Source organism: Sinocyclocheilus anshuiensis, unplaced genomic scaffold (genome assembly GCF_001515605.1).
Source record: "Sinocyclocheilus anshuiensis isolate Anshui unplaced genomic scaffold, SAMN03320099.WGS_v1.1 scaffold2020, whole genome shotgun sequence".
Taxonomy (NCBI): domain Eukaryota; kingdom Metazoa; phylum Chordata; class Actinopteri; order Cypriniformes; family Cyprinidae; genus Sinocyclocheilus; species Sinocyclocheilus anshuiensis.
Window position 1 is genome coordinate 120,929 of NW_015557276.1, and position 17,612 is coordinate 138,540.

Here is a 17,612-nt window from a genome sequence, read left to right on the forward strand (position 1 = left end):
TTTTTTGAACATTAAAGCATGTCAACATATTCTGTTACACCAAATATACAAAATAATGAGCTTTAAAAAAAGCATCATATGACCCCTTTAAAAGAAAAAAAAACAATGCAAAGACAGTGGCATATAACAGCTGATCTTCAAAGACAACATTTCATCCTCAGGGTAACATAACATGGCATGCTCGTATTGCACCTGTTCAGGTGTTCACTGTCAGTCTTTTTTGTAGGTGTGAGATGGAGGAAGTCATCAAGCAGACGCCACAACAGATCAAACATTGCTGCTGTTGAGAAATATTTGCCAAATATCAGCATGCAGAGCTAAATTACGTGATCCAACATCTGCATGGACTCCATGATGGCCTCATCCTAAACAAAAATAGTTATTAAAAAAACAAAGAATATATTAAAGGAATAGTTGATTGAGGATGACAAAAATGAAAATGTGCTGAAAATCTCCTCATCCTCAGACCATCCAAGATGAGTTTGTTTCTTCATCAGATTTGGAGAAATGTATCATCGCATCACTTGCTCAGCAATGGATGCTCTGCAGTGAATGGGTGCCGTCAGAATGAGAGTCCAAACAGCTGATAGAAACATCCACAAGTAATCCACACCACTCCAGTCCAATCATTTAACGTCTTATGAAGCCAAAATCTGCGTTTATAACAAATTCATCAAAACATTTTTAAATTCAAACCTTTGCTTCTTGCTAAAATGTCTGTGTATTTTGATGTGAGAGACAAAAGGAGATGGACTTTTTCACTGGAGGAAGTGTTATTATGGTTTATGGACTTGTGTGTTTTGGCCAGAAGTTTCAAGTTAAAACATCTTAATGATGGTTTTGTTTCTTCCAAACATGCAGCTTTTGGCTTCACAAAATGTTAATTTTTGTGTGGATTACTTGTGGATTATTGTGATGTTTTTATCAGCTGTTTGGACTCTCATTCTGACGGCAACAATTCACTGCAGAGCATCCATTGCTGAGCAAGTGATGCAATGCTACATTTCTACAAACCTGATGAAGAAACAAACACATCTTGGATGGCCTGAGGGTGAGAACATCTTCAGCAAATTAAATTTTTTGGGTGAACTATCCCTTTAAATATCATTGCAGGTCTTGTACAGTAGGTATCAACCTAAGTAGTTTCTAATGCATCTTTATAATGAGTAATCACATTCACATTCTACAAAAAAAAGGCATTTACATTTTATACCAAAAGCATAAAAAATTATAGAAATAATTAGTTTTCATGTCGTCCTTGTACCTTTTGACACGACTCCAGGAACTCCTCCATTGTGACGACACCGTCATTGTTGCGATCCATTTTCTGAGTGCAAACAGATAAACGATCAATAAATGAATAATTTGAGACCTATTGTACTAGAAACATGGCAAGCATTAGACGTTTAAAAGAAAGAATAACAATAATAAATGCTAGCTTTCTTTTTATGTTTTTTTTTTTTGCCGCTCACCATGCATTTATTTGATCAAAAACACAGTAAAAACAGTAATATTGTGAAATATTTTTACAATTTAAAATAACAGTTTTCTATTGTAATAACTAATCAGTTTTAAACTGTAATTAATTCCTGTGATCAAAGCTGAATTTTCAGCATGATTACTCCAGTCTTCAATGCTGATCTGGAGTTTTTGAAGGTACCTGGAAGAAACTTTCGACATGTTCTCTAGGTGCGCTGTCCTTCATACACGGATATGTATACTTCCCCATCAAATCATAAATAGACTTCATAATATCATTCATCTCCTAAAACAGACAGAATAAATTAATGAATACAGTAATGGATTCACATAAATGGCCAGATTCTGTACCGGAATAAATGTTAAAATACACAGTTTAGTGTGAAACTAGTCTATATATCTTATAGACCTCTTTACCTCTTTAGTGATGCATCCATCTTTGTTGAGATCATACAAACTAAAGGCCCAACACAGTCTATCAGTGACGGTACCACGCAAGATGATTGACAGGCCAGCCACAAAATCCTGAAGCCAATGAGAAATACACCAGTAAGTGTAAAAGAAAGAACAATTTTAATATGCAACATTATGATAACAGCGAATCATCTACTGATTTGGCTATAAAATAGCATTTTTTGTGTGAAAATAATAATAAAAAAATTAATTGCTAATATACCATAAAATACATGCAAATTAATTTAAGATACTTTACAAATTTTACATAGTTATTATATATTACTATATGCTTTTGAATGAATTAAGTATATGGTATATGAATTACATTTATTCATATTAAGTATATGAACAGCAAACTGACCTCAAAATTAACTGCTCCGTTTTTGTGTTTGTCAAAAGCCTCAAACAGTAAATGAGCATATGCACTAGAATCTTCAAAAGAATTAAAAACACAAGATTGAAACATCAAACTCAATTTGGGAATCACAGAGGGATTTATCAAGGCCTCTTTAAATTCAATTAATTAATAGAGTTGGAACATAGAATTACAATAGAATTAATATGGTTGGAACAAATGAACTGATTTAATTAGGTTTATGCATGAATTCACTCACCTCCATGAGGAAAAAAGTGAGAGTAGATTAACTTAAAAGTCTCTTCATTTACTAATCCAGTGGGACATTCCTACAGCACATAAAAATAGTCATAAACAAAAATATGTGGAAAATATTTCAGTATTTAAAATATATTTAATAACAATAAAACGATTTGAGAAAATAATTGTAAAAAGGGACAGAGACCTTCGATATGTATCCAACACAGAAAGAAGAAAACTTCGTAAGCGTAAAGTAGCCATGTCACGGAAAACCCAACTCATGAGAAATCATGAGAAAACGTAAGTATTTTACGAAGTTGCAATTTCGTACAAATTCATACAACGTGGAAAATGCATTATTTGTACAATAAAAAGCTAAGTGTGAACCCATGGGCATGAGCTGGTCGTACAAAAATGTAACGTAAAATAGTTACGAAAAATAGTTATGTAAATGTAAAATAGTTACGTATTATCATGCGACTGTGTTGGGAAAAGCAAATGTTTGCAAAGAGTCTGTCAGCAAGCCCACAAACCACGAGTAATCTTTCTTAGTTCACATGTGGTGAAGCTAGCCAATCACAACAGAGGTGATTTAAATTTAGGAGTCTTAAAGGTACAGTAACCCTTTTTTGCTTGTTTGATTCTAAGTGTCGGAGAGAAGATACACATTTTTATATATATATATATATATAAATACATAAACTTATTGTAGAGTCCATTAATAGATCAAACCGGTAGGGAGCTTACAAAGATCATTAAGGGAAAAGTTTCTTACATTTTTGAAACTTCTATAGAGGATTTGTAGCTCTGTTTTGGTGAACTTGGTCTGTTCCAACATTTTTTCCAGACTATCCGGCCTGCAGCACACAGTGGCAAGCTCAAAATCCTCCTCTATACTGTCTACATGACAGATGAAAACATAAACAAATTACACATAAAACTAAAAGCAATACTGAATTCATTTTAGAGATATATGCAGCAAGAACATGCAGAAAGGAAAGCAACAGCGAGTCGGTCACTTGCTTTGCCTGACTGTTGGTGTGGAGTCCACATGACAGCAGGGCAGAAGTTTGAGGAAGCGCTGTTTCATGTTCTTTTTGCTCTGGCCTGAGGGAGGCTTACCTGCAAACACATTGGGAAACTGCTTAGATGTGCAGAAGTGCTTTGTAAATCATTTAAATTCTATTACAAGTACACAAAACCATTCGCAAAACGGCGGTCTGTCACAGTCAGTTGGCCCAGTTTGCTGCTCTGGCTTTGATTCAAAAATGAATCGGATGACTGAATTTGAAGAACTGAATTTCACCCAATCATAAAATAAAGGAATATGTGCACATACTTTTCTTTGACCCTTTTGAGTTCACTGGACATGACATTTCATTTCAGTATGAAAATGCATACAATTGGGACAAAATGCCAATTACATTAAAGGCGCGTTCACATTATAGCAACTTAGGCGAAATTTCGTGCATGGGCAAAGTGTGAAGTGTTGTATGAAGCAACGCTTACTCAGAGATGACAAATTCAAGTGTTAACATTTCAACAAACTTGAATGCAATGTTAAATCCGCTAGGGGAAATTCATCCCTCACACTAAATTTCCTCACAAGTGGGTTCCTATTGAAATGACTGCATTTCACCCGCAGAATTTAAAGCAATCCATAGGTAGAGTAAAAGCAATATCTCACAAACAAGAGTGTTGTTCTAATATTCAGGCCAACAGGTTGTGTGGGTGGAATTGCTTTAATACAACAATGTTAATAAGCAATAAAGTTCAATATTAATGTTATGTATCAAATATCTTATATTTTAGGCACAACACTGACAGTTGTTTTGTTTAATATTCGCCCCATCAACAAGCTCCAAACGAAAAGCAGAATTAATCGCCTGTTACAGTGGTCCTGAATGAGTCAGTGTTTTAGTGAATCGATTGACTGAATTGGTTGAATGTATCACTCATACCCAGATAGCACAAGTACGTCTGCCAGATGTCTGTTAAAGATCACTTCATCTGGAAAGCATCTTCTGTGTACAAACATCTCATAGACGTCTCTAAGATGTCAGTTTTACATACAATCTAAATCATAATCATCTTAAAGACATCTTCTAAACGTCTATTTGACATCTGACAGATGTCAACTTCTTCCAGATGTAAACACACACATCAAAAAGACGTCTCTGAGATGTACATGAGCTATCAGGGTAAAGACAGTGCTTATTTTGTTCCTGATCAGCGTTTTGAACGAATCGGTTGAATGAGTGATTCATGACTGATAAACACAGTCATTTGTCACCACCTACTGATGTAACCTGCAAAAATGTTCACGGAAAAATCCCCAAAAATAGTCTGGAAGGCGCAAACACAGATAATTAGGCCTATGAAAGTATTAAAGTGGCCAATAGAAACCAAACTCTACGTTTCAAAGCTAATGCGTCATGAATAAAACATCAAACTAAAAGTCAAAAACAAAATAACAGAAATTATATTCAGAACAGACCATAAATCAGTTTCATTGAGTGTGTTCGTTACTGTTGTTACTGAGCTTTATTTACATATCTGTCATCAACCAACTTCACGAGACTTCATTTTGGTGAATTATTTCAAACACCTGTTCCTCCAGAGCTTATTTATACTGGAATGGAAAAACAAACAAAACCAACACTACGTTAAACGCACAGCGCATGCGCACAGGTGCATACAGCCCTTAGAAAATACTGGTGCACATCTGCAGCAGCACAAACAGCCCCACATACAGTATACATCAACACATATGGAACGAATTGCCAAATTATTATTTATGAACTCTAGATTGTGGCAACAATATGCACACTATCCCAAAACCAACGCTACGTTAAACGCACACAGGGCATGCGCACAGGTGCACACAGCCCTTAGAAAATACTGGCGCACATCTGCAGCAGCACAAACATCACGAGCCCACATACAGTATATGAGCATAAACTTCAACACTTGGAATAAATTACCCAATTATTATTTACTCCAGATTGTGGAGACAATATGCACAGTATCCCAGTAAACTAGGCTTCATGTTAAAAACACTTTCCCATTTACCATCTATTGTGCATAAAAATGTCTAAAAGGCATCTTAATATGAAATATCTATGTATAAAATTTAATCTTAACACACTTAGAAAGCCATATGTTTTTCATACGTGTGGTTTCAGTTGTTCCTACACATTTTAGTATGAAAGTTGATCACGATTAATCTGTTCAAACGCACGTATGTTAGTGAATGAGACTCTAATTTCATTATTTTTGCTATTCCATTTGGTGACGCTAAGAGGCACCGAAATTACACTCTTCTGCTTTAACTACCAGCTTAGTTCAGGAGTGACTTTGGCCCATTCATCCATGCTGATCAGGTGTTTTTCAATAGTAATCGAATTTGAAATAGTCCCTCAGATTGTCAGTTGGATGAAAAGTTGGAAAGACATTTGGTTTTTTGTTCTTCAGTCTCTCATTCGAAGCTACTGAGAGTATTGATAGATATAAAGGAGCGCATGAAGGTCAAAACCAAGATGGACGCAACAACAAAATTGGCTAGCTGATCTGAATCCTCAAAAAGGGCAGAGAGGTGATTAAGATCCTGAAAAAATATAATGATAAACGATAGAAGAATTCAGAAATAGAACTTCGAATAGCTCAGCATTGACAACACTACAGAAAGCACTACATTTACTTTATCAGCTACTTACCTTGTTAACCAACTGGGAATGTCACATAACCAGGTGACTTATCTATCTATCTATCTATCTATCTATCTATCTATCTATCTATCTATCTATCAATCATGGACCACCATGGCATTTTTATAATGTCTTCATTAACATGCATTAACATGTTTTATACAAGCTGGATTAACCAAAGGCAACTGTACAGCTGTGACACTGACAAAGAGGAAGCCTGACTATAAAATGAAACTTTATCAATTATTTAAGCATATTACAAAGCCTTGTTATGACAAGATGTGAGATACAGTTAGCATGAAATGAGTGAAAGAGTCAAGTGATTTATTCATACCTATTTAGTTCATTTGTTGGGGAATAAGTATGTAGTTGGTTGACTGGTAAACTGGTAATACAACTAGTACCTTGGTTAACTAGTTAGTTTGATGGTTAATTATTGGTCTCAATGCAAAAATAACAAATCTAAATATGAATAGAATGTATGTGTATGTCTAGAATGTTAGTGATGCAGATTTCACAGAAAATTTGTAAAATGTATGTTAGCTAGATCACATGCTAATTTGTTTAGTTAGTAATTTAGCTGATTAGCAGTTTAGTTAATAAGGCAGACTTAAGTTAAAGGAACACTCCACTATTTTTGAAAATAGGCTCATTTTCCAACTCCCCTAGAGTTAAACAGTTGAGTTTTACCGTTTTCGAATCCATTCAGCCGATCTCCGGGTCTGGCGGTAGCACTTTTAGCTGTAGCTTAGCATAGATCATTGAATCTGATTAGACCGTTAGCATCTTGCTCAAAAATGACCAAAGAGTTTCTATATTTTTCCTATTTAAAACTTGACTCTTCTGTAGTTACATCGTGTACTAAGACCGACGGAAAATGAAAAGTTGTGATTTTCTAGGCCGATATGGCTAGGAACTATACTCTCATTCCGGCGTAATAATCAAGGAACTTTGCAGCCGTACCATGGGTGCAGCAGGCGCAATGATATTACACAGCGCCTGAAAATAGTCCCCAGCTAGGTAACTTCCAATAAGCCTATTTTCAGGCGCTGCGTAATATCATTGTGCCTGCTGCACAAGAGCCTTGTGACGAGAGGGGCGGGGCCGAGAGCAGTGGGAACGGAGCGAGGCCGGTGGAGTAAATGCTAATGCGCGACACCTGCGCCACTCACCGGTCTCGAGTCCCACGGAGGAGCTTCGGAAGGATAAAAGGAGGAGTGACAACAATGTTGGACGAGAGATGACCAGGCCTGGATATTATTTTGTGTTTTGGTTCTGTTTGTGCGCGACAGTCATCCGCGAGGGGCTGTCGCGCTGTTTTGTGTTTATTTTATTATTAAAGTTTTCTTTGAGTGTTCGCCGGTTCCCGCCTCCTTCTTCCCGAACTACAAACGTTACAGCGTTGCACAAATTCGAACATCTGGGTTGTGCTGTTCTGTTGTAAATAAATCTTAACCAATGATTCCTAATTGCATCTACTTCCGGAATGCCAAATAAAGTGCTTTTGCTTTCGCACTGAATCACACAGCGTCTCCCTGACATGCTGCCGGCTGCCTGGGCTGTGGAGGGACGGCTGCCGTCCGTGAGGGAGCGGAGGAGTCGCCGCCGTTCACCTGAGGCCGGAGCCTGCTGCCATCGCCATGATGGGGAGGAGCAGGGAACGGGGGACTCCTGCCGGCTGCCTGAACCCGGAGGAGCTGTCGCCGTCCACCGGGCGGTGGAGGAGTGTCGGGCCGTCCACCGAGGGATATCCAGTGCCGCCGCCAGGCATCGCGGAAGAGTTTACCCAGCTGGGGGAGGGCCGAGCGGCAATGTGTCTGGGAACCGTAACAAGATTTTTTTTTTTTCTCTCTCCCCTTTTTTTCTCTGTCTCTCCTCATCCTTCCGTCTCCTTTTCTCTCGCCTCGTCTGTCTGTCCTTACCCCCAGGTACGCCGCGGCTGGGACCAGGCCTGGATATTATTTTGTGTTTTGTGTGCAGCAGTCGTCCGCGAGGGGCTGCCGCTTTACTTTCGTTTTGTGTTTGTTTATTTTATTAAAGTCTTACATTTTCGCCGGTTCCCGCCTCCTTCTTCCCGATCTACAAACGTTGTTACAAGCCTATTTTCAAAAATAGTGGCGTGTTCCTTTAACAGCAAAACAAAACAATCAAAATATGAACCAGATGTAGCTGTGCTGGTATTTTTTTAAGGTCATAAATTTATATTAATATCCCGGATAGCACTCGTACATCATGGAGACGTCTATTAAACGTCTGCATTACATCTGCAAGACGTTTTTTTTTTTAGAGTGTTTGCTCATCTGCAATACATCTACAGGACGTTTCCTATTAGATGTCAAATAGACGATTAGAAAATATCTTTAAGATGTTTATGATTTAGAATGTAAGTAACACTGACATCTTAAAGATGTCTATCATGCTGTCACAGCGGTATTAGACATATTGCAAATATCCACTACAGTATCTCAATAAAAGTGGTCATAAAAACTGCAGACATAAGTAGGCTATATAAAATAATTAGCAAAATGCTTTTTTTAAATAGCTTGATGTAGAGTTTAACATGTCAACAGTAGCCTATATGCCATCTCTTTAAAAAAAATGAAACATAAGACGTGACAGTTTAACTCAATGACCATTAAAGCACACCAAGTTCAACCACTCTTAGTCCACAAAATAATTTTAAAAAATGTGGGAATAAACAATCGATGCCAAAGAGATTCAATTAATCAAAATCCTGTCAGGTGTTAGGCTACAGTAGGCTATATGCAGAAATAATGTAGTAAATAAACATCGACAAGTGTAGGCTACATTGTCTATTTCTAAAATAGCATAATTTGAGGAGCGATAGTTGCCGCTTGTAAATATGCAGACAGAATTGGTTACATGGGAAAATATGGCCGGTGAAAGTAATTTTGAAAAGTGAAAACCTAAACAACTAAAATGTCAGCCAGCAAGAGTTTAGCGAACATACAGTAGTCTGTAACCGGCCTCTACAGGCATGGGCATGCAACTTTATTTGAGAGCATACAAAAAATATCATACTTCTATAAATGTCGTGGTAATGATCGCGTCATTCGTGTGTCATTTAGTGCACTTACTAGTCAGCAGGTCATTGGATCCGTCACATTCTCCAGAAGTATTCAAGCTCTCGTCTCTGGATTGCACCTTCATTTTGCCTCCGCGCGAAATGCAGTCAGAGGACAATACCTTTAATCCCGTTAGAGTCAGAAATAATATTGAATTATCTGTCTGCCAGCAACTGTAAGTGCAAGGCTTTGGAGAGTTAATAATGTTGTTATATTTCCATTAGAAGTTCCCGTCGGTCGTCAGCCGAGTGCGGGTTTGAATTCGCTCCAGTATCCGGTTCATTCATGCAGAACATGTGTAGACTGACTGTAGCTACTATCAAAGTCTGTCCTTCTTTGTTATTATAAAAGAGTCTCCGCACCGCCTCACTGCCATCTGCTCTGCCCTGCTGCAAAATGAATGAACCTGCTCGGTGAATCAGGACTCAGCGCGTCTGGGCATCAGCATTGGCACGGTGCCATGACCAATTTTAGAAAACTTCAAATCAATTTATGTGGCAATCCAACATCAGCAGTAGCTATTTTAACACATTCCAAACCTTTTTTAGCTCTTTGCAAAAAGAATTTTGGCACTTTCCAAATCAGTTTTGTGTTTCAAATCTAAAACCTTTTTAAGTATTCCGATTCAAAAACTTTTCTTTGCATTCCAACAAATTCCAATTAAGTTTCGGCATTTTACAAATAATACGTTTGGTGCATTCCAAATCAAAAGAATTTTTGTGCATTCAGAATCAAAATAATGTTGAATTCTGAATAAAAATGACCCATTCCAATCAAAAGCATTTCTGCATTTTTCTGAATCAAAATAATTTTTTTCAATATTCCAAAATAGAATTATCTTTACATATTCCAAATCAAAGCCATTTTTTTACAAATTCCAAATCAAAAGCATTTTTACACATTCTGAATCAAAAGCAATTTTGTTTTTTTCCAAATAATAATTTTGTGCACATTCCAAATCAAAAACTTTTTTTTTTAAATTCCGAATCAAAAGCAAAAAAAGGCCTTTTTTTTTTTACACATTCTGAATTAAAAGCATTTTTACATATTCCAAATCAAAGGCTTTTCTAATAAACAAATTCTGAATCAAAAGCATTTTTACACATTCTGAATCAAAAGCAATTTTGTTTTTTTCCAAATAATAATTTTGTGCACATTCCAAATCAAAAACATTTTTTTTTAAATTCCGAATCAAAAGCAAAAAAAAGGCCTTTTTTTTTTTTACACATTCTGAATTAAAAGCATTTTTACATATTCCAAATCAAAGGCTTTTCTAATAAACAAATTCTGAATCAAAAGCATTTTTACACATTCTGAATCAAAAGCAATTTTGTTTTTTTCCAAATAATAATTTTGTGCACATTCCAAATCAAAAACTTTTTTTTGAAAATTCCAAATCAAAAGCAAAAAAAAGGCCTTTTTTTAACACATTCTGAATTAAAAGCATTTTTACATATTCTAAATCAAAGGCTTTTATAATAAACAAATTATGAATTAAAAGCATTTTTACACATTCCTAATCAAAAGCATATTTACATATTCCATAATCAAAGGCCTTTTTTTTTTACACATTCTGAATTAAAAGCATTTTTGTCCTTTTCCAAAAAAAAATAAAAATTGTGCAATTTCAAATCAAGATCTTTTTTTCTGCTCTTCAAATAAAAGCCTTTTTTTTTACACATTCTGAATCAGAAGCTTTTTTTTTTTTGCAGTTCAAAATCACAAACATTTTTAACATTTATTTTTAACATTCTTTTTTCTTTTTACTTATTTTTTTAAATTTCAAATTCCAAGAAGGGTCCAAATTTTGGGGTCCCGAAATCACTGTTTGAACATTCCAAATCCAGGTAGGCTGTTGCAAACTGATCTCACAGGAAAACTATTTTACAAGGTATATTTTTTACGATGTGAATCATACAAAAACGTATAATTTTCAAGATGAGCTTGAAGGTTCACCCCTAAACATAAACGCCACTAGAGCATAAGATCGTATTAAAACATATTAATAAGCCAATTTGCCACAATGTAAAACAGTATCGTGAGATGGTGTTGTTTGTTCAGTATGGGTTCAATTTTCAAGATGAGCTTGAAGGTTCACCCCTAAACATAAACGCCACTAGAGCATAAGATCGTATGAAAACATATTAATAAGCCAATTTGCCACAATGTAAAACAGTATCGTGAGATGGTGTTGTTTGTTCAGTATGGGTTTTGAGACATAGTCTATTATGATTCATGGATCAGCCTTCAGTAACTCATGCTTTCATACATGGGAACGCAATGTATTGCTTGCTGAATCTCCCAAATACCTTTTCTCTTCAAATGAGTCTTCCAAATGCCTAAATAATATGAATAAATCATTCATTTCCTGTGGTTGGAAATTTTGCACATATTTAATATTTTATAGACCAGAGCCACTAGTGCAAGGATGAAAGACTCATATTTAGTTTTTGTCTTGAACTATTTTTAAACCGCAATTCTCTTCTCTTCTACTGAAAGCCATATTAATGACATAATACTGTTAGGATGTATATATAACTGTTAGGATGACTGTATGAATCTGTACGCATCTTCTGCTATAATATTGGGTTTATATTTATCCGTCTAAAACATGAAACCAAAGGAAAGGACATGGGCTGACAGCACCCATTCTAGATCTGAGCATTTCAGATGCTCTAATAATAAAACATGAAGTCAATCCACAATGTGATCAAATTCAGATGAGAGTTATTTTAGATACTTTTCATGGCCATAATGTAAGATTGTGCTGAGGATGTTAAAAAGTCAAATCAAAGGTACGTATCAGACATGGATTTCATTCTTACTTGTAGCAGGTCGAAGAACGTTATGATGGATGTCTACAATTAAGTAATCTGGAATGTAACGATTACTATACAGGAACGTTAATCTCTAATAATGCATATAGTACACAAAATGGAACTTGCAACATAGTTATATTTATAAATGACTACTAAAAACTAGATCTACCTAATTAATTATTCAAATACAGCAGCCAATGGCAAGTCTCCAACGACAGACTATTTCAATATTTAAATTTTTGTGTTATTAGTTTTATTAAAATTACATTTGAGACATTTTTATTTCTATGTGGTATGTATAGTTTGTATTAATTACTCACTCTCAGGCCATCCAAGATGTAGGTGAAAAACACGTTGTAAATAGAAACATTTGAAGCTCTCTCTACCCTCGTAAAATAATAGGTTTTTGTGTAGTTAACTGGTCTCAATTAGTTTGAACTATCTTATGGTGTTCTGTTTTAATATAGGTCTGTTTCAGTTATAATGCGGGCTGAATGTCATTCTGTCTGTGCACTGGAAATGAGACCGCCACCTCATTATAGTCAGCGCAAATATCCCTCAAATATGTCTTTGACTCTCTACCCTCGTAAAATAATAAGTGTAGGCATTTGCGAATAGGTTTTTGTGTAGTTAACTGATCTCAATTAGTTTGAACTATCTTATGGTGTTCTGTTTTAATATAGGTCTGTTTCAGTTATAATGCGGGCTGAATGTCATTCTGTCTGTGCACTGGAAATGAGACCGCCACCTCATTATAGTCAGCGCAAATATCCCTCAAATATGTCTTTGATTAGGATGTGTTGGCCTAAGTTTGGCAAGTCTTTAAGTTTAATGTAGAGCTCATTATACAAAATGTGCCATCTAGTTGCAAAAATATTTGCTAAATGGTTCTAAGAAGTTAAATAGTTCAAGAAAGAATGAACTAAATGGAAGGCAGAGACTGAAAATAAAGAGACTGAAGAGTGTAAATGTGGTTAAGCAAGATATCGAAAAAGCTGTGATAAACGCAAAACGCTATAAGCCCAAAGGAAGGAGAAAAACAGCGTGGTTTTTATGCAGTTCAGAACTATTTATAAAGCACTTTTAACAATGGAGACGTCTCTATATAATCAGCTTTTCAGGAAATCCGTCCAAACACGAACTCCCAGAGAAACCGAACCAGACCTTCAGCCATCCATCTCTTCACAATGAAGTAAAAAGGGATGAGTTTGTGACTAATATTGGTTTGTCAGTATTTACGCTCATGATCTGTGTACATTTTAATTGATAGTCACGTTTCCCATTGTTCTGCAAATTTTCATGGGTAAAAACCAGTCATTTCTATGGAAACCAGCAAAAAAAAAAGTGTAATTTCGATTTTTTTTTTATCTCACAATTCTGAGGCCCCATCCACACGGAGACGTGTTTAGCTGTATATGCATAAATTTTGTATCGCATAGGCGTTTCGTCCACATGGATCCAGCGTTTTGGGAGAGTGAAACCGATATTTTTTTAAACCGGGTCCCAGAGTTGATAAATCTGAAAATAGATTAATAACTGTATTGTTCCATGTTCGTTTGTATACCGTGCGCAAGGTTTATACGCATAGTCCAAGTCTTCTTCTCCGTTTTTAGTGTATCTGTGGCAGAATTACAGCGCCACATGCTGGTCTAGCATGTATACTACATCGTTTTGTGTCGGTTTCGTGGTTTCGTGTGGACGCAGATATTTCTTGAGACGAGGGGGAAAAAAAGATCGGACAGGGAAAGCTCTGGCTTCGTGTGTACGTAGCCTTAAGCCTCGTACACACCGGGACGATTATCGCGCGCGCTTATCGCCGACGTTTTTCGACGCGTCTTTTGTGTTTATACCCAAGCGATTTTCGCAGGCGATGAGCCGAGTGAACGTGCAAATTCACTCCCTGACATTAGATGGCGCTTAATGAAAAACAGAAATACACATCGAATCCTATTTGATCTGCAATTCCTCTCCATAACAACTCCCTCTTATCGAGATTTTTGTAGTCGCTGTCGCGTTTGTCATAAAGCCCTTTGTGTTCAGACACCAATGAAACCAGCAGCTCTACATTCATCTTGCCTCGATGCTTCTTCTTGGTCTACTTACTTCCTTTTTGTCGTTAGGTATCAATGTGTGCTCGGCAAGACCGTTTTGTGCTTGAGTGCCACCAAGTCGTGTTTTACTGTAACTTCAGCAGCTACAGGCACGTGAACAAAAGCACCAATCTCATTGGTCGGCCAGTTTTTAACGCGGCGCATCAAACCAAAAAAACGAGCCCGAGGCGTTTTTTAAAAAATTACGCTTTTACGCCTCGCGTTTTGCGCATCGGTGTGCACACTCACATTGGCACCCTTTGTTTAGTCACGAGGCGTTAAACGTCGGCGATAATCGCGCGCGATATTCGTCCCGGTGGGAACAAGCCTTTAGTTTATATACCACAGTTCTGATTTTCTTTCTCAGAATTGCAAGATATAAACTAAGAAATGCGAGAAAAAAAGCACTTATTTTAAATCTCTCAATTCTGAATATGTAAACTCACAATGAAATAAGTTGCAATGACTTTGTTTGTTTGTTTTTTAATTCCGTGGCGAAAACTGGCTTCCATGCATCGGGAATTTCATGTGAAGGCATGGTCACATATACAGTTGTTCAGTGAATTTTTGCAGCCGAAATCCAGTGAGTTCAAAAGAAATTAGAACATTTTGTGTGAGAGTGAAAGCCCCAAACAGATTTCGCGAGGGGTTAGTTGGTCACATGGATTTGTGCATCAAAATGAATTAAAATTTCTTCATTGTATCATATATCCCGTTTCCTCATTTTAGTTAAACTGTGTTTAAGTAAATCATGGCTATGTTGTAGTAATTTGTTCCCTTGCTTTGATTTCATTAAACAAATTAATACAGTGTGGCCACAATTTACTAAAACGAGGAAACAAGGGAAAAAATTCTTAATTCGTGGCCACTATACAGTGTTGGGCGTAACGCATTACAAGTAACGTGAGTTATGTAATCAGATTAGCTTTTTTCAAGTAACTAGTGAAGTAACACTACTTTTTAATTTGCGAGAAAATATCCAAGTTACTTTTTCATATAAGTGACGCCAGTTACTTTGTTTTCCCGTGTATTGACTGACAGCTCTCCTGTCGCCATGTAGAGAGAAATCAGGAGTGAGTGCAGAGGCGTTGTGTGTAAACATGATGTTACTGTAGATCTAGACTAAATATGAACAATTTACTCATCTCACTTGCACAAAAACAGATTCAGTGTTCCTCAAAATGAATAAAAAGTGAGTCGCAAACTCAGAATATGATACAAACCTGCAATAATTGAATATGTTAAATAAGACAAATATCTTTTATGTATTTAATCCCATTTTATTAAGAAATGTCTTTGCTGACCTCCGATGATCCAATTCAACCATATTAATAAGCAAAAATTACTTAAGATAAACATGTCTCTTTTTTTTTTAATTGCTGAAGAGTGTTGAACTTTCTTCTCCTGCGTCCTATTCTTCATGCAATCCAGAATGGCAGCACAGCTGAAAGGTTTGTTTGAGCTGCGCCCTCTACTGTACAGACGTGGATTTACATTTGATCTATGCAATGAGGCAGAGTCATGCTGAAATAGAAAAGCCCTTCCCCAAACTGTTCCCACAAAGTTGGAAGCATAGCAAAATGTCTTGGTATGCCGAAGCATTAAGATGTCCCTTCACTGGTAGTAATGGGCCGAGCCCAAAAACAGCCTCATACCCTCCACCACCAAACTCTGCAGTTGGCCCAATGCAGTCAGGCATGTAACGATCCTCTGGTGCCTGCCAAACTCAGACTCGCCTAACAGACTGCCAAACACATAAGACAGATTCATTACTCCACAGAACAGGTTTCCACTGCTCCAGAGTCCACTGGTGGTGTGCTTTACTCCACTCCGTCTGACGCTTGGCATTGTACTTGGTGATGTGAGGCTTGCATGCAGCTGCTCGGCCATTGAAACCCATTCCATGGTTTTTGCACTGATATTAATGCCAAATAAGTTTGTAACTCTTCAGCTATGAAATCAGCAGAGCATCACCATGTGACTCAATGACTCCGCTTTCTGATTTTACATGGTCTTCTGCTTCGAGTTGCTGTTCCTAAACGCTTCCACTTTCCAATACTGCTTACAGTTGTATGGAGCTTATAATATGACAAAACGAATTGAATTTGTATTGTGTAAATTTGAATTACTGACAAGTGCCATTTAACAAAACTGAATATTATGTGGCATTTAACATAGTTCTGAATTAGTTTTTTTTTTTTTACTTGAATATTAAACATTTGAAATTTAACACAACTGAATGTTTTTATGGCAGAGTTTTTATAGACATGTATTTTCAAACAGCATTTTTTTGTTCTGAAATCTTAAGACAGCAAATATCCAGTTTTTAAAAATACAGCTTCAAGTTTTCAAGATGAAGAGGAAATTCGGAACATCGAATTCAATATTCTAAAATTCAATACGCAGAAATTCAGATCGTATAGAAAGTAGGTCAGAGGTAATCCACAGGGAAGAGTAGATGATCTCCGAAAAATCAAACGAAGCATTTTGGCCAATTAGTAGTTTTCTGGCATGAGCGTGTGGTTTAAGATCTACCTGATCATGAATCGCCCAGAGGTAGCCTAATTGATTCTTAAACATTTATGGTTTATATACTTATATGTTAAAGGGGTCATATGATGCGATTTCAATTTTTCCTTTCTCTTTGGAGTGTTACAAGCTCTTGGTGCATAAAGAAGATCTGTAAAGTTGCAAAGACTAAAGTCTCAAATCCAAAGAGATATTCTTTATAAAAGTTAAGAGTCAACCACGCCTACCTAAAACGGCTCATTCTAACACTCCCCCACATATCTACATCACTGTGTGGAAATATTAGCAAAAAATTATTCTTTATATACTTATATGTTGGGTTAGCATTCTCAGCATGTGAAACATTTGTCTAAGCCAGTGGTTCTCAACCTTTTTTATTACAGGGACCCCCTACTCTCCAAATCAATACATACTTTGCAAAAATGTCACTGCAGATATTCTTTACAACTTAAAAGTAGCTACTTAAAAGTATGTAAACCTTAATTATACAGCAACTTTAACAAATAAGCACGTCAACCTGCCATACCAAACAAGACCACAGGGAGACGCCAAAGGACTGCATACACGGATCCATGCAGAATAACTAAACACACCAAAATACAAATGAAAAATGAAACCATTCTGAATGTGTGGAAACTCAGCGATCGGAAGGCGGGTCGGTGTCATCATTGAATAGTTCCTCTGTCAGAATAAGTGAATTTGAAGCGTTTTATGCAAATATGTACATAACTGATCATCAGAAACTTCTCCAGAACTTCTTCAGCGAGCATCAGTTTTATGTTATAAAACACTTGCTGTACATTACTTTTGACAACTACATGAATATACAGAACTGTGTTCAAGCAGAAATA

General features: G+C 36.5%; 1 protein-coding gene across 2 annotated transcripts; it reads right to left on the reverse strand.

The window, feature by feature from the left end:
* Positions 1–93: 93 nt before the first annotated feature.
* On the reverse strand, positions 94–9,599 carry kcnip2 (Kv channel interacting protein 2). Of its 2 annotated transcripts, none has more exons than XM_016474467.1 (9): positions 9,336–9,599; positions 3,554–3,652; positions 3,306–3,430; positions 2,550–2,619; positions 2,297–2,367; positions 1,897–2,004; positions 1,661–1,765; positions 1,265–1,327; positions 94–365 (listed from the first exon to the last, which is right to left on the reverse strand). In XM_016474467.1, exons 1-9 carry the CDS (start codon positions 9,406–9,408, stop codon positions 318–320), a joined length of 762 nt encoding a protein of 253 aa, XP_016329953.1. In that variant the 5' UTR covers positions 9,409–9,599; the 3' UTR covers positions 94–317. The 2 variants fall into 2 exon arrangements, with proteins under 2 accessions (XP_016329953.1, XP_016329951.1); XM_016474465.1 differs by lacking the exon at positions 9,336–9,599 and adding an exon at positions 6,247–6,297.
* Positions 9,600–17,612: the final 8,013 nt, after the last annotated feature.